The sequence below is a fragment of the Carlito syrichta genome, unplaced genomic scaffold (assembly GCF_000164805.1).
Source record: "Carlito syrichta isolate Samal-C Ts95f unplaced genomic scaffold, Tarsius_syrichta-2.0.1 Scaffold123386, whole genome shotgun sequence".
NCBI classification, from domain to species: domain Eukaryota; kingdom Metazoa; phylum Chordata; class Mammalia; order Primates; family Tarsiidae; genus Carlito; species Carlito syrichta.
In genome coordinates this window covers 98,637-123,471 of record NW_007067482.1, presented here as the reverse complement: position 1 = coordinate 123,471, position 24,835 = coordinate 98,637, and the positions used below count along the sequence as shown (strand labels likewise).

Sequence of the window (24,835 nt, the reverse complement as noted above, 5' to 3'; positions counted from 1 at the left end):
ACAGCAAGTTTACGAACTACACAAGGAAGTCAGGGTTGTTATTCTATGAAAAATAATTGCAACGCATTTAGCAGGAAAAGATTAAAGGAGCTGTTACAAAATAAATAAGGAAAAAAACAATACATTAAGAAAATAGGCAGTTCACAAAACAAGAATTTAAAATGACAAATATATGCCAAGAATACTACACTAAAAATTAAATATACAAAAACAAGGTATCGTTTATTGATAAAAATGTAAATGACTGATAAAATCCAACATCCGTGATCTATTTTTTTTGTTACAAACCACCACAAAACTCGGTGGCTTTAAACAATGAGCATCTACAAACTCTTAAGTCTGCGAGTTGGTGGGATGTCTTCATCAGAGCCATACCCAGCTATTCACAAGGCGTGGCCGGGCCAGCTCGTGTTTTGGTTGTCAGCTGGTGGGTTGGCTGGAGACCAGTTGGTCTAGGGTAGCCTTTCTCGAGAGACTCTGCCCCGTTCCATGCCATCCCTCATCCACAGCCTGGCTCATTCACATGCAGCTGTGGCTGGGGTCCCAAGAATGAGAACAGACCCTGCAAAGTCTCTCTGAGACCTCAGAACTTGTTCGACGTTGCTTCTGCCACATGCTCATTTGCCAGCCGAGTCATAAAGCCAGCCCAAATTCAAGAGGTGGAACGAAACACCTCTCCTTGGGAAGAAGTGCAAAGCACGGTGGCCCATTCTGCAGTCAGCCCCAGCAAGGACGAGCACGAGGGGCATCCTCTTGCACTGCTGGTGAGATCATCAGCTGATGAAATCATTCATGTGGAAAAGTTTGCCAATATCTCACAAACGTCTTAAAAATCTCCATATTCTTTGATCCATATTTAAGAGTCTATTCAAAGGAACCGATTTGTAACGTGTGTGTCCGAATGTTCCTTGCATCATCATTTCTAATAGCAAAACGTTTGGGAAAAGCTAAGTATTCAACAAAAAGGGATTGCTTATATGGATTATAAACCATCTATAAACTAGAGTACCATGCAGCCATTTAAAATGAGGACATATGGCTCTATTTACTGACATGTGAAGACTTACATGAAGATACAGAAAGCATGTTTACTATAATCCTGCTTTGGATTTTTAAATGTGGAAATGAAAGTCTTGAAGGATTTTCGCTGTCTACTCTCTTTCTTTCTGTATCATCCAAGTTTTTGCATTGTTTAAATTCTCTGCTTGGGTTTTTTGTGTGGCTGGGATTTTGGGTTTTATTTTTATTTTAAATTAACATACAGTAAGATTGAATTTTCGTGGCATATAATTCTGAGTTTTAACACATGCATAGATTCATGTAACCACCACCATGATCAGGATATAGAGAAGTTCTGTCACCCAAAAAATTCTCGTGTGGACACTAACCCTTCCATCACTCCTACGAGTTCCTTTGCATTGTTTAGCAATATTTCTTGAGATGGGTGTGATACAGATTGTTTATTCATTTACTCATTGAAGGACATTTATGTTGTTTCCAGTTTGGGGTGATTATGAATAGGGCTGCTATACAAACATTTGTGTACAGATTTTGTGTGAGCATAAGCTTTCATTTCTCTGGGATAAATGCCCAAGAGTGCGATTTTTAGGTTGTATGGTAAGTATGTGTTTTGTTTTATAAGAAACTGCCAAACTATTTTCCAGAGTGCCTGTTCTATTTTACAATCCCACCAGCAATATTTGAGATCCAGTTTCTCTGCATCCTTTTCAGCTTACGATATTATCACGATGTTAAACTTACAGTCATCCCTCAGTGTACACAAGGGCTTGGGTCCAGGTGCCCCATGTATAATCAAATCCATATATATTCAAGTCTCACAGTGAACTCATGGAACCCGTGTATATATGAAAAATCAACCCTCTGTGTACATGAGTTTAACATCCTGGGATTGCTGTATTTTCTAACTGCATTAAGGCAAAAAAAAAAGCAACGTATAAGTGGACTCTCCACGTATAGTTCCAACTCACGTTGTTCAAGAGCCATATGGCTCTTGATATAGATGTGATATCTCCTTCTGATTTTAATTTGTCTTCTAATGGCTGGCGATGCTGAACAACTTTTCATGTGTTTATTTTGCATCTATAATCTCTTTTGTGGTAAAAATATCTGTTCTTTTGTGCTTTTTCCAATTGGATTGCCTTTTATGATTTTTTATGTAAAAAAAATCATTTTCCTGTATTTGTGTAGATCTACCTCTTGATTCTCTATTCTGCTCCATTGATCTATTTATCTATATTTTATGTCATGCTATTGTGATGACAGTTGCTTTATTAATACATCTTAAAATCAGATAGTGGGAGTCCTCCAATTTTTTTTTCAAAGTGGGTTTGTTTATTCTGGTTCCTGTGCCTTTACACTTAAATTTTTTGTCTATATCTACAAAATTCCTCCAAGGTGTTTGGTTGAAATTGCATTAAATCTATAGCTCAACTTGGAGAGAATTGCCAACTTGAAATATTGAGTGTTCCAAGCCATCAACACTGTGTCTCCCCATTTATTAAGTCCTTTTTACTTTGTTTAATCTTGTTTTGTAGTTTTTGGCATGCAATTTCAAAACATGTTTGTCTGGGTTTTTGTTTCAGATTTTTATCTGTTTCCATTTTTGGGGCTATGTGAAGTGGTTATTTTTTAATTCATTTCCAATTGCTTATTGCCAATACAGAGAAATACGGTTGATTTTTGTGGGTTCCAATTGCTTATTGCCAGTACAGAGAAATACAGTTGATTTTTGTGGGTTAAGCTTGTATGCTGTAACCATGCTAAACTCAATTATTAGTTCTCAGAGCTTTTTCTTGCCATCTGTTGATAAGATTACTTGTCATCTGTGAATAAGGACAGCTTATTTCTTCCTTTCTAATCCTTATGAGTTTTATTTATTTTTCTTGTCTTATTGCAATGGGAAGAATTCAGTACAGTGTTATTAGGAGCAGTTAGCATGAACATCCATGACTTGCTCCCAGTATTGGGGAGAAAGCCTACCATTTTTCATCATGAAATATGCTGCCAGCTGTATGCTTTTTGGAAATGCCCTTGTTCAGTTTAGGAAAGTTCCCTTCTATTTACAGTTTGTTGAAAGGTCTGATCATGAATGGATGTTAAATTTTGTCAAATCTTTTTTTCTGCATAAATAGATATGACCCTGTGGTTTTTCTTCTTTGGTCTGTGAAAATGGTGAACTCTATTCATTGATTTTTCAAATATTGAAACAACTCTGCATTCCTAAAATAAACCACCCATGGTTGTGGTATATTGTCCTTTTACTATATTGTTGGATTTAATTTTATAATGTTTTATTGAGAATTTTTGTGTTTATTTTCATAAGGGCTGTTGGTCTGTAGTGTTGTTGTTTTTTCTTTATGTTGTCTTACCTGATTTTAGTATCAGATTAATGATGGTCTCATAAAATGAGTTTGAGATGTTCACTTCACTTCTGTTTTCTGAATGATCTTGTGAATACTTGGTGTTATTGCCTTTTAAATGTCTGTTAAAATTTACCACTGAAATCATCTGGGCCTGGCCTTTTTTTTTGGCAGGTTTTAAACTGCAAGTTTAATTTTAAAAACAGATATAGGAATATCTAAGTTATCTACTTCTTCGGTGAGTTTTTGTGATAGTTTGTGACTTTCAAAGAAATGGTTCATTTCATCTAAGTTATAGAATTTATGTGCATAGGGTTTTTGTAGTAGTCCCTTATTATTCTTTTTTAAAAATTATTCTTTTAATATATATGAAGCTCTGTAGTGATAGCTCCCATTTCATTCCTGATATTGGTTCCTTGACTCCTGATTGGCAACTAACCTCTTTTTTTCTTGTTCACTCTAGCTAAAAGTTTATCAGTTTTACTAGTCTTTTAAAATAACCAGTTTTGAGTTTCATTGATTATCCTCTATGATAGTTTTAACTGATTTATTCTTATCTTTATCATTTCTACTCTTCTACTTGCTTTGGATTTAATTTTCTATTATTTCTCTAATGTCTTAAAATGAACGCTTAGATTGTTTATTTGAGACATTTCTTCTTTTTTTAGTATAATAATGTAATGCTATAAATAAGCACTGTTTGGCTTCATCTCACACATTTTGATATGTCGCATTTCCATTTTTGATGAGTTTAAAATATTTTCTAATTGTTCTTGAGATGTCCTCTTTGATTTATGAATTTTTTGGAACTATGTTACCTAATTTTCACGTGTTTGGAGATTTTCTAGTTATTTTCTATTTTTTTAATTTTGGCTTAATTCCATTATGGTTAGAGAACACCTTTGTGTGATTTCAGATCTCTTGAGCTTTGTAAAGTTTGTTTTATAACCAAAGACATAGTCCATCTTGGTGAATATTCTATAGTCACTTGAAATAAATGTGTATTCTGCTGATATTAGATGGAGTATTCTATAAACATGAAATAAACCCTGTTGATTGACTGTGTTGTTCAATTCTTCTATATATTTGCTGATTTTCTTCCTATTAATTCTTTCAATTATTGATAGAATAGGGCTGAAATCTCCAACTATAGTCAGAGATTTGTCCATTCCTCCCTTCAGTTCTATCAATTTCTGTGTCATGTATTTTAAAACTTTGCTGTTAGATGTGTACATATTTATGATTGTTATGTCTTCTTGGTGAATTGACTCTTTTACCACTATGTAATATTCTTTTCTCTCTATCCCTGATATTTTCTTTGTTCTGCAGTCTATTTTGCCTGATATTAGTATAGCAACTCCAGATTTGTTATTTTTTTTTTAAATAAATCTATATCACAGTAGTTAAGGCTGGTGGATCCTTGGAAACAAAATATTGTCTAATCTAATTTGTTTATACTTTCCAACAATCTCTATTTTTTAACTAATGTTTTTAGACCATTTTCATTTAATGTAATTATTGATGTGTTTGGATTCAGGTTTTCAATTTTATTATCTGTTTTCTTTTTGTTCTTCTGTTTCCCCTTTCCTGCTTTCCTTATTATTTTCATAGACTTCCAAATTACATTTAAATTTATCTATTAAGTTGTTTTTTTAACCATATCTTTGCCTAGGTCTTTTTGTATTATAATACAGTAAGTCCTCTACATATCAACTAGTTCCATTCCACGAGTACGTTCATAAGTCCAATTTGTCTGCAAGGCCAATAAAGATAGCCATATGGTACTGTACTGTAATAGGTTTATAATACTTTTCACAAAAATAATACAAAAAAAACACAAAAAATTTTTTTTTAACTTTTAATCTTACAGTACAGTACTTTGAAAAGTATGCCAGCCACATAAACTAACTTACATGATTGGGCATGCATACACATATTTGTGTCTTTGAGAGTTCACAACTTGAAGGTTCATATGTAGAGGATTTGCTGTATATGTGCTTTTCACATTCTAATTATAATTAATATTTCAAGTAGAATGAGGAAATGTCACCTCCATACAGATACCTTTGCACTCCCACTCTATGTTGTAGTTGTCATATATTTTACATCTACATGCATTGAAAACCTATCAATGTCATAATCATTACCTTCAGTCATCATTCATATATTCAAGAACTAAAGAGGAGGATAGACCAATATATTTACCTAGCTATTTACCATTTCTGTCCCTCTTCTATATTTTTCTCTGATATCATGTCTCTTGCATCTCAGCATTTCTCTTGGAGTAAGTGTGTTGGTAACAAATTCTGTTGCCTTTACTTTATCTAAAAATGTCTTCATTTTACTTTCTTGAATGATGTTTTTACTGGACACAGTATTTTGTGCTGCAGTTTATTTATTTTGGCACTTTAAAAATGTTGTTCTACATCCTTTTAACCTGGTTTCTGATGAGAAATCTGTAGCGATTCTGTACGTAATACATCACTTTTCACTGGCTACTTTCAACATTTTTTTCTGTCTTTAATAGTTTGATTATAATGCATCTGGTCTTGGATTTCTTTATGTTCTGTTTGAGAGTCACTGAGTTTCTTGAATCTGTAAGTTTACATCTTCTACAAAATTTCAAAAGTTTTGTTAAGCTTTCTCAAAGTTTTCCTACACTATACTATTTCGCCTTTCCTTTTGAGATTTCAGTGACATGGATGTTAGACTTCTAGATATTGTCAAATCCCTGAGGTCCTGTCCATTCTTTCTGCTCTTCAAATTGGATAATGTCTATTCATCTATCTTCAAGTTCTCTGACCCTTTCCTTTGTTATTTCCATTCTACTGTTGAGCATATCCATATGATCTTTTAAACTATATATTCATTCTAAAATGTCCTTTTTTTTTTCTGGGTCTTCCTTTTCTCTGATACTTTATAGCATTTTATTTATTTTAAAACTGTTTTCCCTCACTTTTTAGAGCATGGTCATTATGACTGTTTTAAAGGCTTCGTCTGATCATTTTGTGTCATCATGGGTCTGGCATCTGTTGATTATCTTTTCCTTCCAAATTGAGATCTTCCCGGGTCTTCCCCTGCTGAGTTATTTTTGAACTGTAGCCTTTGCAATGCAATATAGATCTTCCCTGCAGGTGCACCACCCAGTGGCCAGTCTAGGACCTGGGCATCAGTGTACTCTCAACATTTAGTGCTCAAAGAGTGTGGTATGATGTTTAGGATAAAATCTATGCATGCACAGCTCAGAAGCGACCACAGGAGTTTATCTACAACTTTATGGAATCACTCTCTTGAGCTTCCTCCTCTTCATAAGCCATTTCCTGCTCCTCTGGCCCAAAAGCTGAAGCTTTAATTTTCTTATTCTTCCGTGTATTTACCATAACTATGTCTAAATCTGGGTCCAATCCGCAGGAAGCAGAGAGAGAGGGGGGAAAAAGAGTATTTGCCTCCAAACTCTTGGGATTATAGCTTCTCTGGTAGGAGAAAAGAGTTATCCTCACCCCAAAGTCTTAGACACCTGCCTGGCCACCAACATCACTGCTACCAACCGAATGACGTGGGTACTGAATTGGGAAATGACAGAATAATGGGGGAGGGGGCGGTGGATAATAAAAGAGTTCATTCACTCTTTCTGGATCTTAGGGATTCCCTTTCTCACTCCTTAGGCGGGAAGGAAAGGGCTTCTCTTGAGTGCTCTTGTGTACTTCTGGGTTTGGGGATACATTTGAATCTAGTCTCGGTGATGCCAAAGGGGGAAAAAAGTGGTAAATTCACTACCAATTAGACAATGCTTTAAATTCTGGTCTTCTTCCTTGTCTGCTTTCTATCATTTACCATGCAGAGTCCTCAAAAAGCTGCCCGTGCATGATCCTCAGAGTTTATAGTTGGCATTCTGTGGGAGAGACAGAGTTGAGTGTGCTTACCCTATCTTGCCTGGGTCTGGAAGCTATCCCTTTGAGTTCTTGTGGTTTGGGGTTAAAAAAAAAAATCACCAAGACTGATTTGCATATATACACAAGAAAGTTATAAACCAGTTGCGGTTTGTTGTTCAATCATCTGTCATGAGACTCTTTCTGACAGCATCTGGCTGAGAGTATCACCTCCTTTTCCTTTGCAGGGACACAGCTGACGGTTGAGGTCCACCCTCGAGATGCCATGCCCCAGCTGCTTAAGAAGTTCTCTTTGGCTAAACGTAAGTATGTACAGGGCTGCTCGTGGTGAAGGGCTGGGAGGGAAGGCTTGAAGGCATCCAGGTTGGCAAGATCCTAGCCCAGGCATCTTCTGAGGGACAGAGAGAAGAGTAACATGGGCCTACAATCTGGGAAAACACAGAGGCCTGATAACTCCATCCCGGGAGATTTGCTTCTCCACATCCAACAGCCATTTTTGCATTTCTGAAATTAAGCATGAGTAACACAAGGCATTTGGCTAAAGATGCATTTTATCACAGGAGTGCTGACATTGTTGTCCTTAAGATATCATTCAAGACTGCCTAAAAAGTGGCAGGCACAGTGCTAAGTGTTTCACATTCATTAACTTTTTGATTCACATGTTAGATCAGCAAAGTGAGGTTCAGAGAAGTCAAGTCAGTGCCCAAGTCACCCAGCTAGAAAATGGGTCACAACCCAGGTCCGACCGAAGCCTGTGGTCTTAACTGCAGTCCCTGTCTGCCCTAAGGGCAGTGTGCGCAGGCCCCGGCCAAGATGTCTCCTCCACCCTCTTCTTGGCTCTCTCTCTGTATCTCTCTATTTCATGACTAAACAAGGGCTTCCAAAGGAACACAGATCAGCGAGCAGAGGCCGCAGAACAGCTGAGGCTCGCGTGCTCTCCGTGTCTGTTCAGTGGGCGGGAGCCCTCCGAGGCTGTCTGGTCCTGCAGTCCTCATTAGTCAGGATCTCAAGAGGACAGCCTCGTGTGGACGGCAGGGACACAGCAAACGCTAGCACCGTGTCAGACCCCCGTCATTTTATCAAAAGTAGCGACGGAAGCAAAAGTTAGGTGTGACGCACAAAATGTAGACTGCGAGAAATAAAAGGACCACTGCTCCTCAGAAGAGTCTGTGTGTGTTGACAACCTGTTAGACTTTCAGCCTAAAGTGGCCTTCAGGAGCACAAAACCACCTGCCTTGGCATCCCCAGCCTCAGCTCCCCTGGTTCCATCCAGGACTCACATCTTCCTGACCTGGTTTAAAATCAGCAGGAAATGTTGCTGCTGCTGTTGTCATTTTCCATTTGCCAGGGAGTGCGGTGACAACTGGCTACCATTCTGCCTTAACGGTCTTGGGATTATAGGATTCGGTTGCCCTGTATCCGCCCCGGGGATTATTTATTTATTTATTCATTTTAGTTTTTATTATAAAGATGTGGGGTACATTTCAGGTATGAAAACATTGATCATGCAGGTACCCTTGTTGATGAGGTATGCCCCTCCCTCCTCTAGTAGTTTCCCTCGACTGCCAGTCCCACCCCGTCCCCGACAGTTTCTCACTACTTCCTTCTTATAGCATTGTAATTGTTCAAGGTCAGCTTATGAGTGAGAACATATGGAACTCAGTTCTATGTTTCTGTGATAAATCACCGAGGACGATCGACTCCAAAGCCATCCAAGTTGTTGCGAAGTCCATATATTTGTCCTTCTTTATGGCTGCATGATATTCCATTGTGTCTGTGTACCACGCTTTTTTAATCTAGTCCAGCTTCGATGGGCAACACGGTTGGTTCCATGTTTTTGCTATTGTGAAGAGAGCTGCAGCAAACATGTGTGTGCAGGGATCTCGATCGTTTAATAATTACCTGACCTTTCGGGGTTTTTAAACTCCGTAGAAACCACCTTCCCCTCGCCCATGCTTGTTTTCCTCCGTGGTCCCAGTTCCTGCCCCGGGGCTCTCTGGCATTTAGTCCTTAATGCCGTGTTCGTTTTCATCCATGGTCTGTTCCTGTCCTGGCGTTCTCTGGCAGCGAACCCTTAGTGCTTGTGGCACCCTCAGCTGAGTTCCGAGATAGCAGGAGGACTCAGAGGCGGGCAGGAGCACCAGGGCCCTGGAAGGCCCAGTGAGTCCTCCCAAGTGTTGAGGTCGAGGCAAAGTCTGATGCTACTTGCAGACGGCAGCTCCCTGTACCATCATCTACGCCCACGTTCCCCATCTTCCCTCTGCCACACCAGAAAGTTCCTGGCAAGGCCAGCAGCCATTTAGTGGGGGTGAGGGAGAGGCAAGGAGCCTGTGAAAAGAGAATGAAGGGGGGCTCAGAAAGCAAGGACCACCCCCCAGAGGATCGTCAGTGCTTGCCTTTCTGTTTCTTCTCAAGTGTCTCTACTTCTGATCTTTGGGATATCGTAGGTTTACAAGGCGATAAAAATGGAAACACAAGACCCCGGCAGCCTGGAGGGAAAGACGCCCATGGTAAGTTCCAGAGCCTTCTCCAGGGCTGTTCTTGAGAGAGCAAATCGGTTTAGCCTCGCGAGCTCATCCATGGGCAGTGGCTTCCTGGGACACTGTGTTGGGAATCTGAGCCACCGCCATGTTCAGGGCAGAGTGTCGTGGTTGATTAGCAATGTCTGCCAGAGACGCAAGTGGAGAAAGGAAAATCCCATACGCCCGATGTCATCCCAGAGCTAATGCACAAACCCCACCAATAACAAGGCAGCCCATTATGGAAAACATATTACAGAGGGAACTCAGAATTATGTTAACTTTACAAGGAAAGCCAAATGTCTGTAAGGGAGGAGGCATGCAAATGAGCAGACCAGGCAGAGGAAGAACCGCCGAGCAGGACGAATCCTGCTTTTGTCCCTCATTTGCCTTCCCTGTGCCTCAGTTTCTCCCTCAGAAGACCAGATGGCATCGAAGGCTCAGTGCAGCTCAGGTCTTCTTCCCATTGTTTTGCTTTAAAATTAGAATCAGGTCATGAATGACAGCGGTATTTTAAATGTATTTATGTAAAATCATATTGGGATCTTACATAATCTGCTCAGAGGTAGATTTAATGAGGCATAAATCATGATGGGTATTTTTAATGCTCATATATTGAAAAATGGAACCAAGAAAAGGGAAAACAAGTAATAGAGTTTTCATCCCGTTTTAGAAATGCCATTCCTCCCCTAAATGGGAGCAGAGAGACCTCATTTGCAGAAATGTTCTGAGTAGAAACCTGTTAAATGTGTGAGTCCACTTCGCATCCTCTCAGGTCACCCTGATGGCTCAGGAGCCCGATTCTGGGGAGGGAGGGAGCACTGAGACGTGGGAGACTCAGCAGGAGCCCGCCAGGGTGGTGGTGCTTGGACCACCCAGGAGGGTGTTCGTGCTGATCTGAATCATGGCGGCCAGGCAAGAAATCCCGGCTCTGGCACCAGAGGGGTAAGTGGGAGCCAGGGCGGTGCTGGGCCTCAAGGAAACTCTACTGTAAGATCGTATAGCCCAAAAGGATTTGGAAGGCATCCAGGAAGTGTCCTGGTTCTTGCAGAATGAGCAGAAGAATGAGGAAAGACAATACAAGTTGCTAGGCAAGGCCACAGCATCATGTTAGTGTTTGCACAACCTGTCCGCCCACCCCACCCCGGCCCTGCTCCGGAGAGAAACAGCCCGCACGTCCTAGAGGTGTCAGGGCAAGTGTCAAGGTGAGAGCCCAGTCAGCGGCTTCAGGTCAAAGGGACCGAAGCCCCAGGGTCTGCAGCGTGAAGAGTTAACCTTGGGGACCGGGCCACACCCAGTCTTAGGCAGAGAATGCAGCAGGCCTGGTTTCTAACAAGAAGGGGCCTTGGAGCAGTGGGGACATGCAGAAGGAATCATGTAGCCTGACCCTAACGGCTGAACTTGACTAGAGGCCTGGGGTTCCCCTGGGCCCAGGCACTGGCCAGCTCCGTGACAAGTGGGCATTGCCTCCCAACTTGTGCTGTACCCTGGGCTCAGTGCACTTCCCAGGCACTCATTCCTGGGGAAATTACAAGCAATCTGTGGAAAGCAAAATGGTGGGGAGAAGACGCCATTATCAGTAAATCTGGAGACGGCTGGCTTCATTGAAGGGAAGCCAGTTTCTTCACTGCTGACTCCCAGGGCCTGCAAATAGGCTTCTGTTCCCTGTAGATCCATAAGAGGACTGTGGGAGTTGCCATAGTTCCCAAACGGATTCGATCAAGGGACCCTTCTGGGAGGTACAGCTCTTGGGCCCAGCGTTTCGGTCTTTGAGAATTGTGTTAAAGGTTGGCCAGTCACAGCTTCTCACAGAAGCGCAAGACCTGGGCCAGGCAGCCCTCCTCAATGGATCTCCACTGCTGACCAAGCCTTTCTGTGTTTCCAGCCTATCCCTGGGATCGGTCCAGCCTGAAATCCATGCCCCTGGACTTGCGGCAGTTTGAGAAACTGGACACCTACGCCTCACAGGTAGGATAGCCGGCCCCTCTGGCCGTGAGGCCTCCAGCATGGTTTGGCATTCCCCAGCCAGGGTGGCAAAGCCTCTCTCCGGGCCCTCCTGAATGGATCCTGAGCTGGGAGTGGCCAGAGCAAGCCCAGCCCGGGTGGGACCAGGAGATAGGGTCTGGAGGGCAGAAGCCATGGCGCTGAAATGTAGGGTTAAGTCAGGACTCCAGGCTGCGGTGCAGGCCTGCAAAGATGGCACCATTCTGGGCCCTGGGAGTGGACGAGGGCAAAGACCATGGAATTGGAGCTGGACGCAGAATAAGGCAGAAGGTAGCTGGGAGAGTGGGAGAACAAGGGGCCCAGAGGTCTCCTGAGGCCAGAGCACCAGCATGAGGGGTGGCAGTCAGCGAGTAGGTCCGAGAGTTTCCATGCAAGCACTGGGATGGTTCCAGACAAAAGCAAAATTTGGAGTACCTGCATGGTGAGGACTGAGCAGAGAGAAGGCACCACGAACAGTGCCAGCTCTTTTATGGAGATGGAACACAGTCAGGGCTGCCTGGTCAGCCCTGTTACTTCCTGAGAGCCCCTGGAAGAAAAGCTAAGGTGCTCTTTATAAAATTATTGACATAAAATCCAAAATGCAAAACTTGTCATTTCGATTTTTTTTTTTTTTTTTTGAGTTGGAGTCTCACTCCATCGCCCAGGCTGGAGTGCAGTGGCATGCTCACCATCACCCCAGGGTGTACCTGCTGGGCTCCGGCAATCCTTCCACCTCAGCCTTCCAAGTAGCCAGAACTCAGGTGTGGGCTACCATGCCCGGCTAATTTTTTATTTATTGTAGAGAAGAGGTCTCACCAAGTTGCCCAGGCTGGTCTCAAACCCACAGGCTCAGACAGTCCACTCGCCTCGGCCTGCCCAAGTGCTGGGATTACAGGCTGAGCCACCAAGCCTGGCCTCGATCATTCTTAAGTGTTCGTTTCCCTGGCATTAATTACTTCACGATGCTGTACACTTATCACCCCGAACAGAAACTTTCCCCGTTAAGCAATAGCTTCCCATTTCCCCTCCTTCCGCCCCTGGCAACCTTGATTTACTGATTATGAATTTGCCTATTCTAGATATTCACAAAAGCGGCATCACACAATATTTGTCCTCTTGTGTCTGGTGTCTTTCGCTTATGTCATGTTTTCAAGGTTTATCCATGTCGTGGCATGTCTAGAAACTCAATGCCTTCTTTTCACAGTTGAATGCTATTTTGTTGTCACACACCACACTTTGTTTTTCCGTTCACTCACGGGTGGACGCTTCTGCTATTTCCACCTTTTGGCTATTGTGAACAGTCCTGCAATGAACATTGGGGGAACAAGTATCTGAGTCCCTGCCTTCTGTTTTTGGGGGCATGTGTACCTGGGAGTTCATATGGTAATTCTGCATTTAACTTTTGGAGAACCTGTCAACATCTTGTCCACAGCAGCTACACCATTTTACATTCTCACCTGCAACATACAAGAGGGTTCCAATTTCTCCATGTTCTTGCTGACACATGTTATTTTCTGGTTTTATTTTTTAATAGCTGTCCTAGTCGGTGTGAAGTGGTATCTCATTGTGGTTTGGATTTGTACTTCTCTCATGACCAATGATACTGAGAATTTTTTTCATGTGCTTATTGGCCCTTTGTGTATCTTCTTTGGAGAAATGTCCGTTCAAGTCCTTTGTCCATTGTTGAACTGGGCTGTTTTGTTTTTGTTGTTGAGTTGTAGGAGTTCCTTAGATAGAGTGCATATTATCCCTTATCAGATATGTGATTTGCAATGTTTTCTTCCATTCTGTAAATTATCTTTTTACTTTCTATTAAGAAATATCCATCCTTAATCCAGAAATGTTTTTCATTTTAATGAACTCCAATGTATCTACCTTTTCTTTGGTTGCTTGTGCCTTTGATGTCATAGCTAAGAATTCATTGCCAAATCCAAGGTCATAAACACCAGTGCTTACTTCTAAGAGTTGTATGACTTAAGCTATCATATTTGAGTCATGGATTCATTTTTAGTTGACTTTTGCATATGGTGTGAGGTAGAGACCTAATTTTACTATTTTGCGTGTGGAAACCCAGTTGTCCCAGCACCATTTGTTAAAGAGACAATTCTTTCCCCCATGGAATGAACTTGGCTCCCTTGTCAAAAGTCAGTTGGCCATAAATGGAAGAGTTTATTTCTGGACTCTCAATTCTATTCTGTTGGCCTGTATGATCTCCATGTCAGTATCCAACGGTTTTGATTACTGTAGCTTTCTGGTAAGTTTTAAAATTAGGAAGTGTGAGTCCTTCAGCTACGTTCTTTTTTCAAGATTGTTTTGGCTACCTGGAGCCCCTGGTGAATCCATAGGAATTTGAGGACTGGTTTTTCTATTTCAGCAACAACAACAACAAAAAACCTCTTAGCATCTTGATAAGAATTACATAATTGCATCTGTAGGGTGTTTCTGGTGGTATTCACCATGACTAGGGACTGTTATAGCTGACCAGACGCCTACCTGGCTGGCCCTAGGATTTACAGAGAACAGCGGTGACAGCTCTAAGGCTGTGATGGAGCCGCCCAGTACCTCCTGCCCTGTCCCACTTCCCACCTCGTCCCATCTGCCCTCAGCCAGCCTCGGTCCCTCTGGCCTCTCCACCAGCTTCTTTGCCTGGAGGTACAGCAGCCCCAGCTGCAGAGGCAGGTGTGGGCCCCCCACAGCCCTTCTCCAGGTCCTGACACCCGTCTTGCTCCTCAGGTGACGGCCAAGAGTGGCCTGGACGAGCTGGTGAGCGACCTGCTCCAGGAGGCCCACAGCGACCTGGAGAGAGTCCGCGCCATCTGGATGTGGATCTGCCATCACATAGGTAGGCCCACCTGTGGGGCAGCTGGCCCTGGAACCCCCTTGCTGACAGCTCCTGCAGGTTCCCCCTCCCATTGGCCATCAGGGTGTGCAGCGTGAGATGAAAAAATGGGGAGAGGGCCCAGAAGGCAGGGTGGAGGAACCAGAGACTGACCAAGAAAGCTAGAATGCCATGTGCCGTTAATCTCTATGAAAGTCCATCGGGAGGACGGCCCTGTGGCTCCCTGCCACGGCCATTGGCCAGAGCTGTAGTTTCCACCCAGCACCAGCCTGTTCTATGTCCGGGTTTGCAGAAAGCTAGGATGAGCCCCCCACTGAGACGAGAACCCAGAATGAAGGTCAACTTCACGAAGGATGGCCATTGCCTGGGGAGGAGTCGCAGCTGTCTGAAAACTTACTGCAACCCCAGAGCTTTCACTGAGTACCTGCACCAGGAAGGACGGGCTCTCCTCTTCCTGATCCTACATGATGGCCTTGGCCATGGTCTCAGCCCAGTGTCCAGGCTTCTCAGAGCCACCTCAGGGGACCTGGGCCTGCCCACAGCCCTCCACAGAACAGCTTTGGGAAGCTCCCAGGTCAAACTGAGCCACAGAGGTAGTCGCCAAGGGAGGTCACCCCCAGCCATGTCACAAACACCAATGAGAAGGTGGACAGCCAGGCCGTGGGGTGGGCTTCTAGTCCTTTGACACAGAGACTGGCCAGGTCTTTCCTGACCTTCTGCCACTGCGCTTCTGCCACTGCGCTTGGAGCAGCCGTGAGGGCTGCGACTTAGAGGAAGAACTCCCCGATCCAGGAAGGAGAGCTGAGCAGAGGACTCCCTTTGGGTCCTCAGTGGCTGTAGTGCCTTCAGCCTCGGGGTCACACCGCAGGCCTCAAGCTTTCTTCCCAATCCCCACATCCTCTCATTAGTGAAGTGGCAGCCTGGGGGAGAAAAGCCTTCTCTGCTTGTGCGTGAGCTCGGTGCACGCTGGAAGTAAGGCCTTGGCCTTGAGGCTGCAGCAGGGCCAGATGAGCAAAGAGCAGAGACAGCCCCACGCCCCGGAATGGCTGGGTCCTTTCCCCTCCCTGCACCCTTCCAGAACCCGCCCGTTCTGCCCAGGCCTGCCCTTCCCCTCACCCCCTGCACAAAGAGGTCACAGTTCCCAGCCCCCGCTTGGGCTGGGCCCTGGTTCTGTTCAGCCCACTGTGATTCCCCCCACCCCGGGTCTGCGGATGGCCGGCGCACAGCGGGCGGGGTGGAGCCTCTCACCTCTGCGCCAGCCTCACCGCCTCCCAGACTCTGGTTCTTCACGCGCCCGCCCCCCCCGGCCCTCCAGAGTACGACATCGCAGCTGCTCAGGAGAAGGACCGCCAGGCCTTCCAACCCACCGACATCCTGCGGACCCAGAAGACCAACTGTGACGGTTACGCCGGCCTCTTCGAGAGGATGTGCAGGTATGAGAGGCGGAAGTCCCTGGGCAGACCGCCGGGCCCATCCTTCTCTCCCGGGCACAGTGCTGGGTGTGCCTTTGCCCACATGCCAGCCCTGAAACCTGAGTTTGCAAACTCTGCTCTGGAATCCAAGTGAGTCCTGAAAAGGTCAACTTCTCCCTTTTTAACACCAGCGTAATTGACTTTGTACCATCTGCCGAGCTTCGCGATGCATTAACATAATGGCAGATGAGTGCGCCGAGATAATTTGGTTATAAAAAGCCCTTTTTTCCGCCTTCTCCCATCTCTGTGCAGCTGAAGGTTAAAAGAATGGCAGGCCTGGGAATGGGAGGACGGTGGCTGTGGATGCCAAGGGGACTGTGAAAGGCTGTCCTCGGGGCTGGCCCGGGGGCCTTTCTTAAGGGAAACGAAAGACCTCCCACCTGAAGAGAGGTGTCATGTGGACACTGAGCAAAGGGAGCAGATGCCCTCAGAGCCTCTGGGCTCCGTTTTCAGCACTCTGGGAGTGAGCGCAGGGCCAGTTTGCTGGGGTGGGTGGTAGTTCGGGCCTGAGCAAGAGACAGGCCACTGCTGTCCCCAGCGCCTCGAAACAGGCCCAGGGCTGGAGGATGCTCCCTGACCAGCACAGCGTCCTGGGCCTGCTCTCTGAGGCCTGCTGGATTGCCCCAGGAAACAGACGACTAGCCCCGGGGCCACCAAAGAGCCTGCGGGAGTGTGCTGCTGCCTGCTGTCTCTGCAGGCCTCTGCAGGGGGTCTTCTCCAGCACCAGATGTCGGCCCACCAGGACTGCAGGTGGCGGTTCATCAAACCGAGTGTAAAAAGCACTTAGCCCCCAGGCAGCTGTTGGGGTGGCCTCGGTGTTGCAGGCGACCTATTCTTGGCCGAACCCCTGCCTGTGCCGCCACCCCATCACCACTGCAAAGTACGGGCAGGCACCTGGCAGTAAGCGCCGAGTCCCCTACTCTGTGCCCTGCTCTCCCCTTCCTTTGCTTCAGGGTCCACTCCTGAGACCACAGCCCCAGAGGCAGCCGGGCTCCATCAGGGTGCAGAAGAAATGACCCTGGCCACTGCTCAGAACGGTCCTCTTCACCTCTCACGTTCCCAGGGCCACCCCACCCCAGCCTGGGGCCTTTTCTAGGAGCCTGGGTCCTCGCCACCGGCCTCCCAGCCCAGGCTCCCCTGGCTCTGGCCCCCTGAGCACCCCTAAGGCCTCACACAGCCCCTCAAAGTCCTCCAAAGTCTGACCTCAGCCACCTCTCCAGCCCTGTGCCCTGAGACTCTGCCCCCGCCTCCCTCTCTGCCTGCCTGACTACTGCTCCTCCCCAGTGCTCCTTCAGCCGGCTCCTCCAGGATAGGCCAGGCCTCCCTTCCTTTGGCCTCCTCAGCCCACCTGTACACCGACTCCTGTGTTGCCTGAGGCTTTTGTTTAATAATGTCATCTAATTTTTAAAATACTGTTCCTTGTAGACGGTTTCTAAACTGCACTAAAGCGAAAACTCTGACTTCTCCTGCCGAGGGCTAACACGCTCCTTTCCAGATGCCGTTCTGTGCATCCGGGCATCGCCTCGCCCACCTCTTCTTATATGTCTTCGAGGGTCTTACACTTCTCGATTTGCCTCTGATCCCCCTCTCTTTCCGCCTCCCTTCTGAACACCCATCTCCAAATCCCACACCCAGTAGGGCCCCAGGAGACACGTCGAGAATAGCAGGGAATGACAGGGCGTGCTTAGCAGACGTGTGTGACCGGGCCCCATGCTCCTTTGAATCATGAGATGACCGCCCCTCTGTTTCCAGCTCCCCCTGTGCCTAGCATCTTCCGGAACATGATTGTTTTCATCTGGCTTTTCCGATCTGAAAGCACTCGGCTTTCTTTCCGAGTGACAGGGTGTATCCTTCTTTATCCAGCACGAGCTGTGCAGCACACGGCACAGGCGCGTCAGAGCAAAGCCAGGAAGACTTAGATTTGCCACTTACGAGTGACGTGCCCTCCTCTGTATTGTGTAAGCATCCTTGCGTGCTGCCAGGAGTACGTTAAAGCCAGAAAGACGCAGGCTCGAGTCGTGAACTTACCACCTATTGGCGTTGTTCCTCTTGGTAAGGCACCTGATTTCTTCTTGGTCCATCAGTGTTCCCACCTGTGCACTGGGTACCATGTTGCCTGCTTAGCAGGACTGTAAGACTCAAGGAGAATGTGCCGTTTTGGGATTTGCCAATCTGGTTTGGGGAAGGCTGTTTTTTAACCTTTCCCATCTTTCTTGAGAACTGGAGTGCTTTTGCTCTGTGGAACTTTCCTACAGACTCTGCCAGCCCACCTAGACTTGGAAAATTGACACTTGCCTTGAGTGAAACTGTCAGCTTTTTGGCCGGGTCTAGATACTTAACAATGGCCATATTCTGGCCTGCAGCTGATCATTAAAATGTGTCAACGTTTTGCATCATTTCAAGTTAGTTTCAGCCTGGCGATGACCATGTGCAAAATGTCTCACGCTGCCTAGGTGGTGAAACAACAGCGCACAGTTCCCAGGATTCCTTTAACTTGCTTTAAAGATCACCAACCTGTCCACGCATCACGTTCCTAATTCCCTTTACCTTTAAAATAAGGGCTCCAAGTTTGGTAAATTCATCAGCAAATTCCTTAATAACTGAAGACATGTAATCTGTACTTGCTGATTTATTCCGTCTTGGGTGTCAGGGTGGCCCCTTAGCAAGAATTGTACCCACATAGCCATCATAGCTTCCTGCCAGTCCATTCTGCCTCCCTACAATGGCCTTATTAAAGACTGATTTAATAAAGCAATTTGGTGGGGGAATTCAGGTGTTTCTGCAACATCATTTGTTTCCTTCTTGTCTTTCCCAAGTTACCAATGTGGGGCTTTTTGTTGTTGTTGTTTTGAGTGCCATCGCATGTAACTGCTCGGCCAGTTTCTTCCTGACTCTATCATCAAGCATTAATGTTTCTTTTTTTGCCTCAATAGCCCAACATTCTTAATTGACTCTGCCTAATTCCCTCGCAGGAGCCAAGCTTAATTCCCCAGACTCCTGCCACTGAGTCACATCCAGTGAATTATCTTCCCCTGTTATCATGGCCCGGGCACCACCAGCCAGCAGATCTTCCAGAAGGCTTGGATAAAGCTGAGAGTTTTTACCAGATTGGGGCGCTGATGCCGAGGGGGCTGGTTGTCATCACTGGACATCAGTTGGTTTGCCACCCCGGCTCCAGCGGTCCATCCTTGCGCTTGGAGCAAAGGCAAGGGTATGCAGTCACATGGGTACTTGCATGATGTCTCTAATGGCCGTAAAGTGACCTATTCTCAGCTCCAAGGGCCCCAGAGCGTGGGGCGGGGCCGTCTAAGCCTTCTGGGAGATTCAAGTTCATTGGACAACCTAAAAGGATCACCAGATCTGACTTGGTTGTATAAGGCCTCTGAAAGGGACATCTAAACTCCCAACCCCTGTGGATACACGGAAGGACGAGGCCCACGAAGATGAGTTACATCCCTACGGTGAGCCGCCTTTTCCTTTCACTCAGTATGCCACCCATCTGTTTGTAGATGAAAACAAAATCTCTACTTACAAAGGGTAGTTCGGTGTGAGAGCTCGGGAACTGTGCATCAGGTCAGTGGCATCCCGGTGCCGCTCAAGCCACTGTGTGTGCCCATGCCAGGCTGTCTCTCTCTCTGGATGGCTGACTCCTCACCTGCTGGAGAGGATGCCTCTGAGGTCATGTTTCATGCTTGAGGCTCTACATGGGGCTGGAGTGAAAACTATCATTGCTATCATAAGTTATTGACCTAGCCATGAGGGCAGTACAAGGAGCGGGAAAAGGGTGTACGTCGCAGAAGTGTAAAAACACTGCCAAATGATGAGAAATCAAGTATATCGGTTGTGAAAGATAAGTCATGGTTGGTTTATCCTGCTGCCATATAGGAGTCACAATCCTTTCAATAAAACACAGAAAGAAAAGCACGTTTCCCTGTCTCTCCCACAGCTCTGGCCCCTCCCGTTTTTCTTTTTCTCCCCACTTGGCTCAGACATCCTTGGAGAGGTGATAAGAGTTGGGAAAGTCCAGCTGGGCCCGGTGGCTCACACCTATAATCCCAGCACTTTGGGAGGCCAAGATGAGAGGATTGCCTGAGCCCATGGGTTTGAAACCAACCTAAGCAAGTTGGTGAGATCTCATCTCTACAATAACTCAAAAAATTAGCCAGGCATGGTGGCAGGTGCCTGTAGTTCCAGGCACTTGGAAGACTGAGACAGAAGAATCACTGAACCCAGCAGGTTGAAGCTGCAGTGGCCGTGAGCGTGCCACTGCACTCCAGCCGGAGTGACAGAGTGCGACTCCAACTCAAAAAAAAAAAAAGTTGGGAAAGTCCACCGTGGTCAGAGCCCACTGGTGCACCACACACTTCAGCCACACGGCCACCAGGGCCTGGCCATGGTGCTGGCTGTCGCAGCATCTCCGGGACATCTCAGTATAAAATGATGATGGTGGTCCTGACCACCTACTCCGTTAATACCTGTGGATACACCAAAATGGAACACACAGATCTTTTAAAACAGGATGATACATTCATAGCAACGTCAGCAGCTTCAGGGAACACCAGAGATAACCCAGGTGATGACATTGCCTTCTGCCTGGCTACAACTCTGTTTGGTCTCTCCCCATCAGGCCATGTTTGGTGGCCATGTGGTCCTTTGCAGCGTTCAGGGCCCCGTGCCCTCAGGGCTTCTCTGGTTGGTCCTGAGCCCTGACACTTGCTGGGGAGGGGCCTGCAGCTTTCTCTAGACCCTCCAGGGTGCTCCAGGGATGCTTGCTCAGGGTGTCTTGAATCCATGTGGCTTGGGACACGCATCAGCCATGAGCCGTGGAGGTGGCATTGGGATTGTCAGTGATAACTGTAGCATAAAAGCCAAGAGTCTGTAGCCTGAAACTGATAAATGGGCCTCCTTGCGTGATAGCTGGGCTCTAGAATGACTGGCCAGAGCTCTTCAGGAGGTGGAAACATTTCTGGGCCCTGTCCCCTTCTGTGACACTATCCCAGCTCCTGCAGCAAAGTGAATTTCTCTCCTTTGGCTCCTCCAGGCTTTGCTTCTACTCTGGCAATTTAGTGATCGTTCATACATCCACCCTCCTATGAGTACTTCTAGGGTGACCACTGAGCCTTAACTTTGGAATATTCTATTTTATTATGTTGCATTGCATCATGCCATGTCATGTTATGTTATTCTCGGGTGCCTGCCACAGTGCTTTGTACACAGTATGCACAGTCAGTGATCTTTTGATGACATGAAGGAGTTGTGGGTCATTCTATTTTTTTCTGAGTTGGAGTCTCACTCTGTCGCCCAGACTGGAGTGCAGTGGCCACTCCTGGCCACCGCAGCCTCGACCTCCTGGGCTCCAGTGATCCTTCTGCCTCAGCCTTCCAAGTATCCGGAACTACAGGCGTGCACTACCACGCCCGGCTGATTTTTTTATTTATTGTAGAGATGAGGTCTCGCTGCCCAGGCGGGTCTCGAACCCGCGGGCTCAGGCAATCCACTCACCTCAGCCTCCAAAGGCGCGGGATTACAGGCTGAGCCACCGAGCCCGGCTTGTGGGTCATTCTAACTAGTGACAGTGGTTAGACACAAGACTCCTAGGAGTTCCATAATCACTGTCTTATCTACACAGACTATTTTGCATGGGAATTATGGACTATGAGCAACAACACCTTACAGGATAACTTCCTTTGTACAATTCACCGTGCACTTGGCTGCCGGGGGATGAAACATCCTCGTATCATAGTCAAGCATGGCATAAGCTCACAGCTGAGTTGATTTTTCATCTTTTTTCTGCCCCAGGCATTCCCATGGCCCTCCCAGCTTCTTCTTGGCCTGTCAGAGAAGAATCAACCCCTGGACATCATTGAATGCCCACTTTTCTTTCTGCCCCTCATGAGACTGGCAAGGTCACCCTGGAGGTGACCGTTGGTTGGACAGGGAGGTGACCTGATTCCCTGGTTCAGCTCAGTGGCCACCACCCTGAGTTAGGGTTAGGTTTAGGGTTAGGGACAGGACAGGTGGGCCTCCCTGCCATTGCCCTTCCTACTCTGCTCCCAGAATTGAGGGCAGGTCCTCATCACCCCCCATTGGTCCTTCAGATCCTGTTTCCATTTCACCTCCTCACAGGGAGGGTGTCCTTCAGGACACACTGCCTGGGACACGGGTCCTCCCAGGAGGACGGTCAGGCAGAGTCTGAACCGGACTCTACTACCCACATCAGTGCCCACCCCAGTTTACCCCACCCGGAGGCTGTGTGGATGCCCAATGCTTCCCCCTCCTTCCTTGGCTCCGAGTGGCTCTGGGCGGAGGGCAAGCCTGAGTGGGCAGTATGTCCACGGGGCCATGGTGCCACTCCATCAGCTCACCCAGATGCAGAGTGGGCCATTCTCCAAACCCCTTTGCTCCCGGGGCACCCCTTGGCCCTCGCCAAGTGATAAGCACAGACGTTCCAGCCAGGAATGGAAAGTAATCCACTGAAGAGTGTAATTTTAAGTAATGATGGCCTTTCCCCCCCCCATTCTAAAAGTAACACATAATCGTTATTAAAAATTTAGAAAACATAGAGAAGTTTAAAGAAGATTAAAACCACCCATAATCTCATGCTGAGAACAACCCCGCTCAGCCCTGGGTCCCCGCTCACACGGCCCACCAGCCTCTGCTCTGCGCTGCAGGGGCACCAGGGGGCACTTCAGGTGTGCAGGCTGCACCTTCTCACCCGCCTTGGACTCCAGGGCTCTCTCCTCCTCCTGCTCCAGAGTCGTCTGTGCCCTCTGCCAGCAGGAAATCCTGACACCAGGGCCTAATTTCTCTTGCCGTCTGCCACCCGCCCCCAAGTGCTCCCAAATGCTTTCTCCCACGAGGCCCGGCAGGCACATTCCGTGAGGTTCCCTAGAGAGCCAAGGAGGCCTGAACCTCCCTTCTTTTGTGGGAGCTGTGAAGCTTCCAAGCCTTATGGAACCTCAGGATGAGTGGCCTGTTCCCTGCAAATGAGGGAAGGTTAAGGCAGACGTGGTAACACATGACCGTCCCTTACGTGCGAAGTCACGCTGATGGCAGAGTCATCTGAATATGTTACCTCAGGACGCCACATTTGTCCAAAAGACTCTCTCAGTAAGTGGCATGTGAATATAGGTCAGCAAGATTGAATCCAGTATTCTGCCAGTTTTAAGTTATATGTTAAATTTTTTTTAATTTTTTATTTTAAAGATGTGGGGTACAATTCAGGGTTCGGTATACAAATGTTCATTATGCAGGTACCCTTGTGTGTTTTTTTTTGAGTTGGGGGGTCTCACTCCGTCACCCAGGTTGGAGTGCAGTGGCACGCTCATGGCCACCCCGGTGTCATCCTCTGGGCGCCGGCAATCCTTCTGCCTCAGCCTTTCAAGTAGCCGAAACAACAGGCACGTGCTACCATGCCCAGCTAATTCTTCTGATTTATTGTAGAGACGAAATCTCGCCCAGTTACCCGGACTGGTCTCAAACCCACAGGCTCAGGCAATCCACTCGCCTCAGCCTCCCAAAGTGCTGGGATGACATGATGAGCCTGGCCTGTGTGTTCACTTTTATAGGGAAAAAATCCCCCATTCCTAGAGTAAATGCATGGCCATCTCACCCCATCACCCTGGAGGCTCCACTGCCCTCTGTCGTCCTGGTCCGTGGAAGGACCCAGCCCCCATGGGCCGCCTCACCGAAACAGCCCCTGCCGACACCCTGGACTGCACACGCAGTTCCTCTGTGCAGACAGCAGGGTCAGCACCATGGGGAGGGCTGGGCAACACGTGTGGAGCTCAGAGGAGCCCCAGGAAGGGATTTCATGGATTTGTATGTCTAGTATAGCAAACTTCCACAAATGCAAAAGAGCATCTTGAGGAAGGGGCGCCTTTTTCTAAATCATACAAAGGCCTAGAAGGGCCAGCACAGGGTGTCCCTCGGTCAAACTCACCGTGGAATTGCCTGCACAGTTCACCCCTTGGCTGTCCTGTGGAGGGCAGGGCAACCGAGGAGGAAGGCCAGTGACCACGGCCGAACATTCAGGAGTCTCGCTTTGGCTCTGGGTTGGTGCCGACAACCAGGCCTGAACCTCAGGGTTTCCTCTCCAAACGCCAGGTTTTATGTGGTCCCCAGAGGTGACCAGCGTCCAGCCCCCCATCCAGGTTCCCAGAAAGCGGTGCCAGCGTGGCTGTGAGCAGTGGGGGAGTGCAAGGTCAAGAGGACCCTAAAGCTCAAGTCGACTGGTCAGCATTTCCACTCCCCACAGGACAGCCACAGAGACTCCAAAACCGTGGCTGGAGCAGGCAGTCAGCGGGTGACCCTAGCGCTCAGTGATGGCTCTTATCCCGTGTTTGCAGAGGACAGGCCTCTCAGTCAGACCCGAGTGATCCTGGCGGCGGGCCAATCCTCCTGGGTCAGGGCTGGAGACAGCAGCTTGCCGGCCCCGGGGTCCCCACGCAGACATCCTTGGAAGGACGCAGTGGGGGTGGGGCTCAGCTTCCTCCTGCACCCTCGAAGCCAGCAACCACCCAAGCACCCCACCCACGTCGTGAGTCCCAGCTCTCCAGTCACATGTCGAGGGGAGCCCTGGTTCTCCCAGCAGCGGTGCGACCCTTTACATGTGGGTTTTGCTCCAAGAGCCTCACCATTCTCTGGCCCCTGTGATCTTTTTTTTTTTGAGTTGGAGTCTCACTCTGTCACCGACTGGAGTGCAGTGGCACGCTCCCGGCCACTGCAGCCTCGACCTGCTGGGCTCCGGCGA

The 24,835-nt window shown here is 47.3% G+C and overlaps 1 protein-coding gene across 1 annotated transcript in view; it reads left to right on the top strand.

Annotated features, from left to right (window-relative positions):
• Positions 1-24,835, top strand: part of KY (kyphoscoliosis peptidase) — a 50,254-nt gene that overhangs the window by 18,148 nt on the left and 7,271 nt on the right. Inside the window, exons 4-8 of the mRNA XM_021707687.1 lie at positions 7,498-7,572; positions 9,718-9,780; positions 11,675-11,757; positions 14,506-14,614; positions 15,927-16,044. Coding sequence (XP_021563362.1) covers positions 7,498-7,572; positions 9,718-9,780; positions 11,675-11,757; positions 14,506-14,614; positions 15,927-16,044 — 448 coding nt within the window. The remainder of the gene's footprint in view (positions 1-7,497; positions 7,573-9,717; positions 9,781-11,674; positions 11,758-14,505; positions 14,615-15,926; positions 16,045-24,835) is intronic.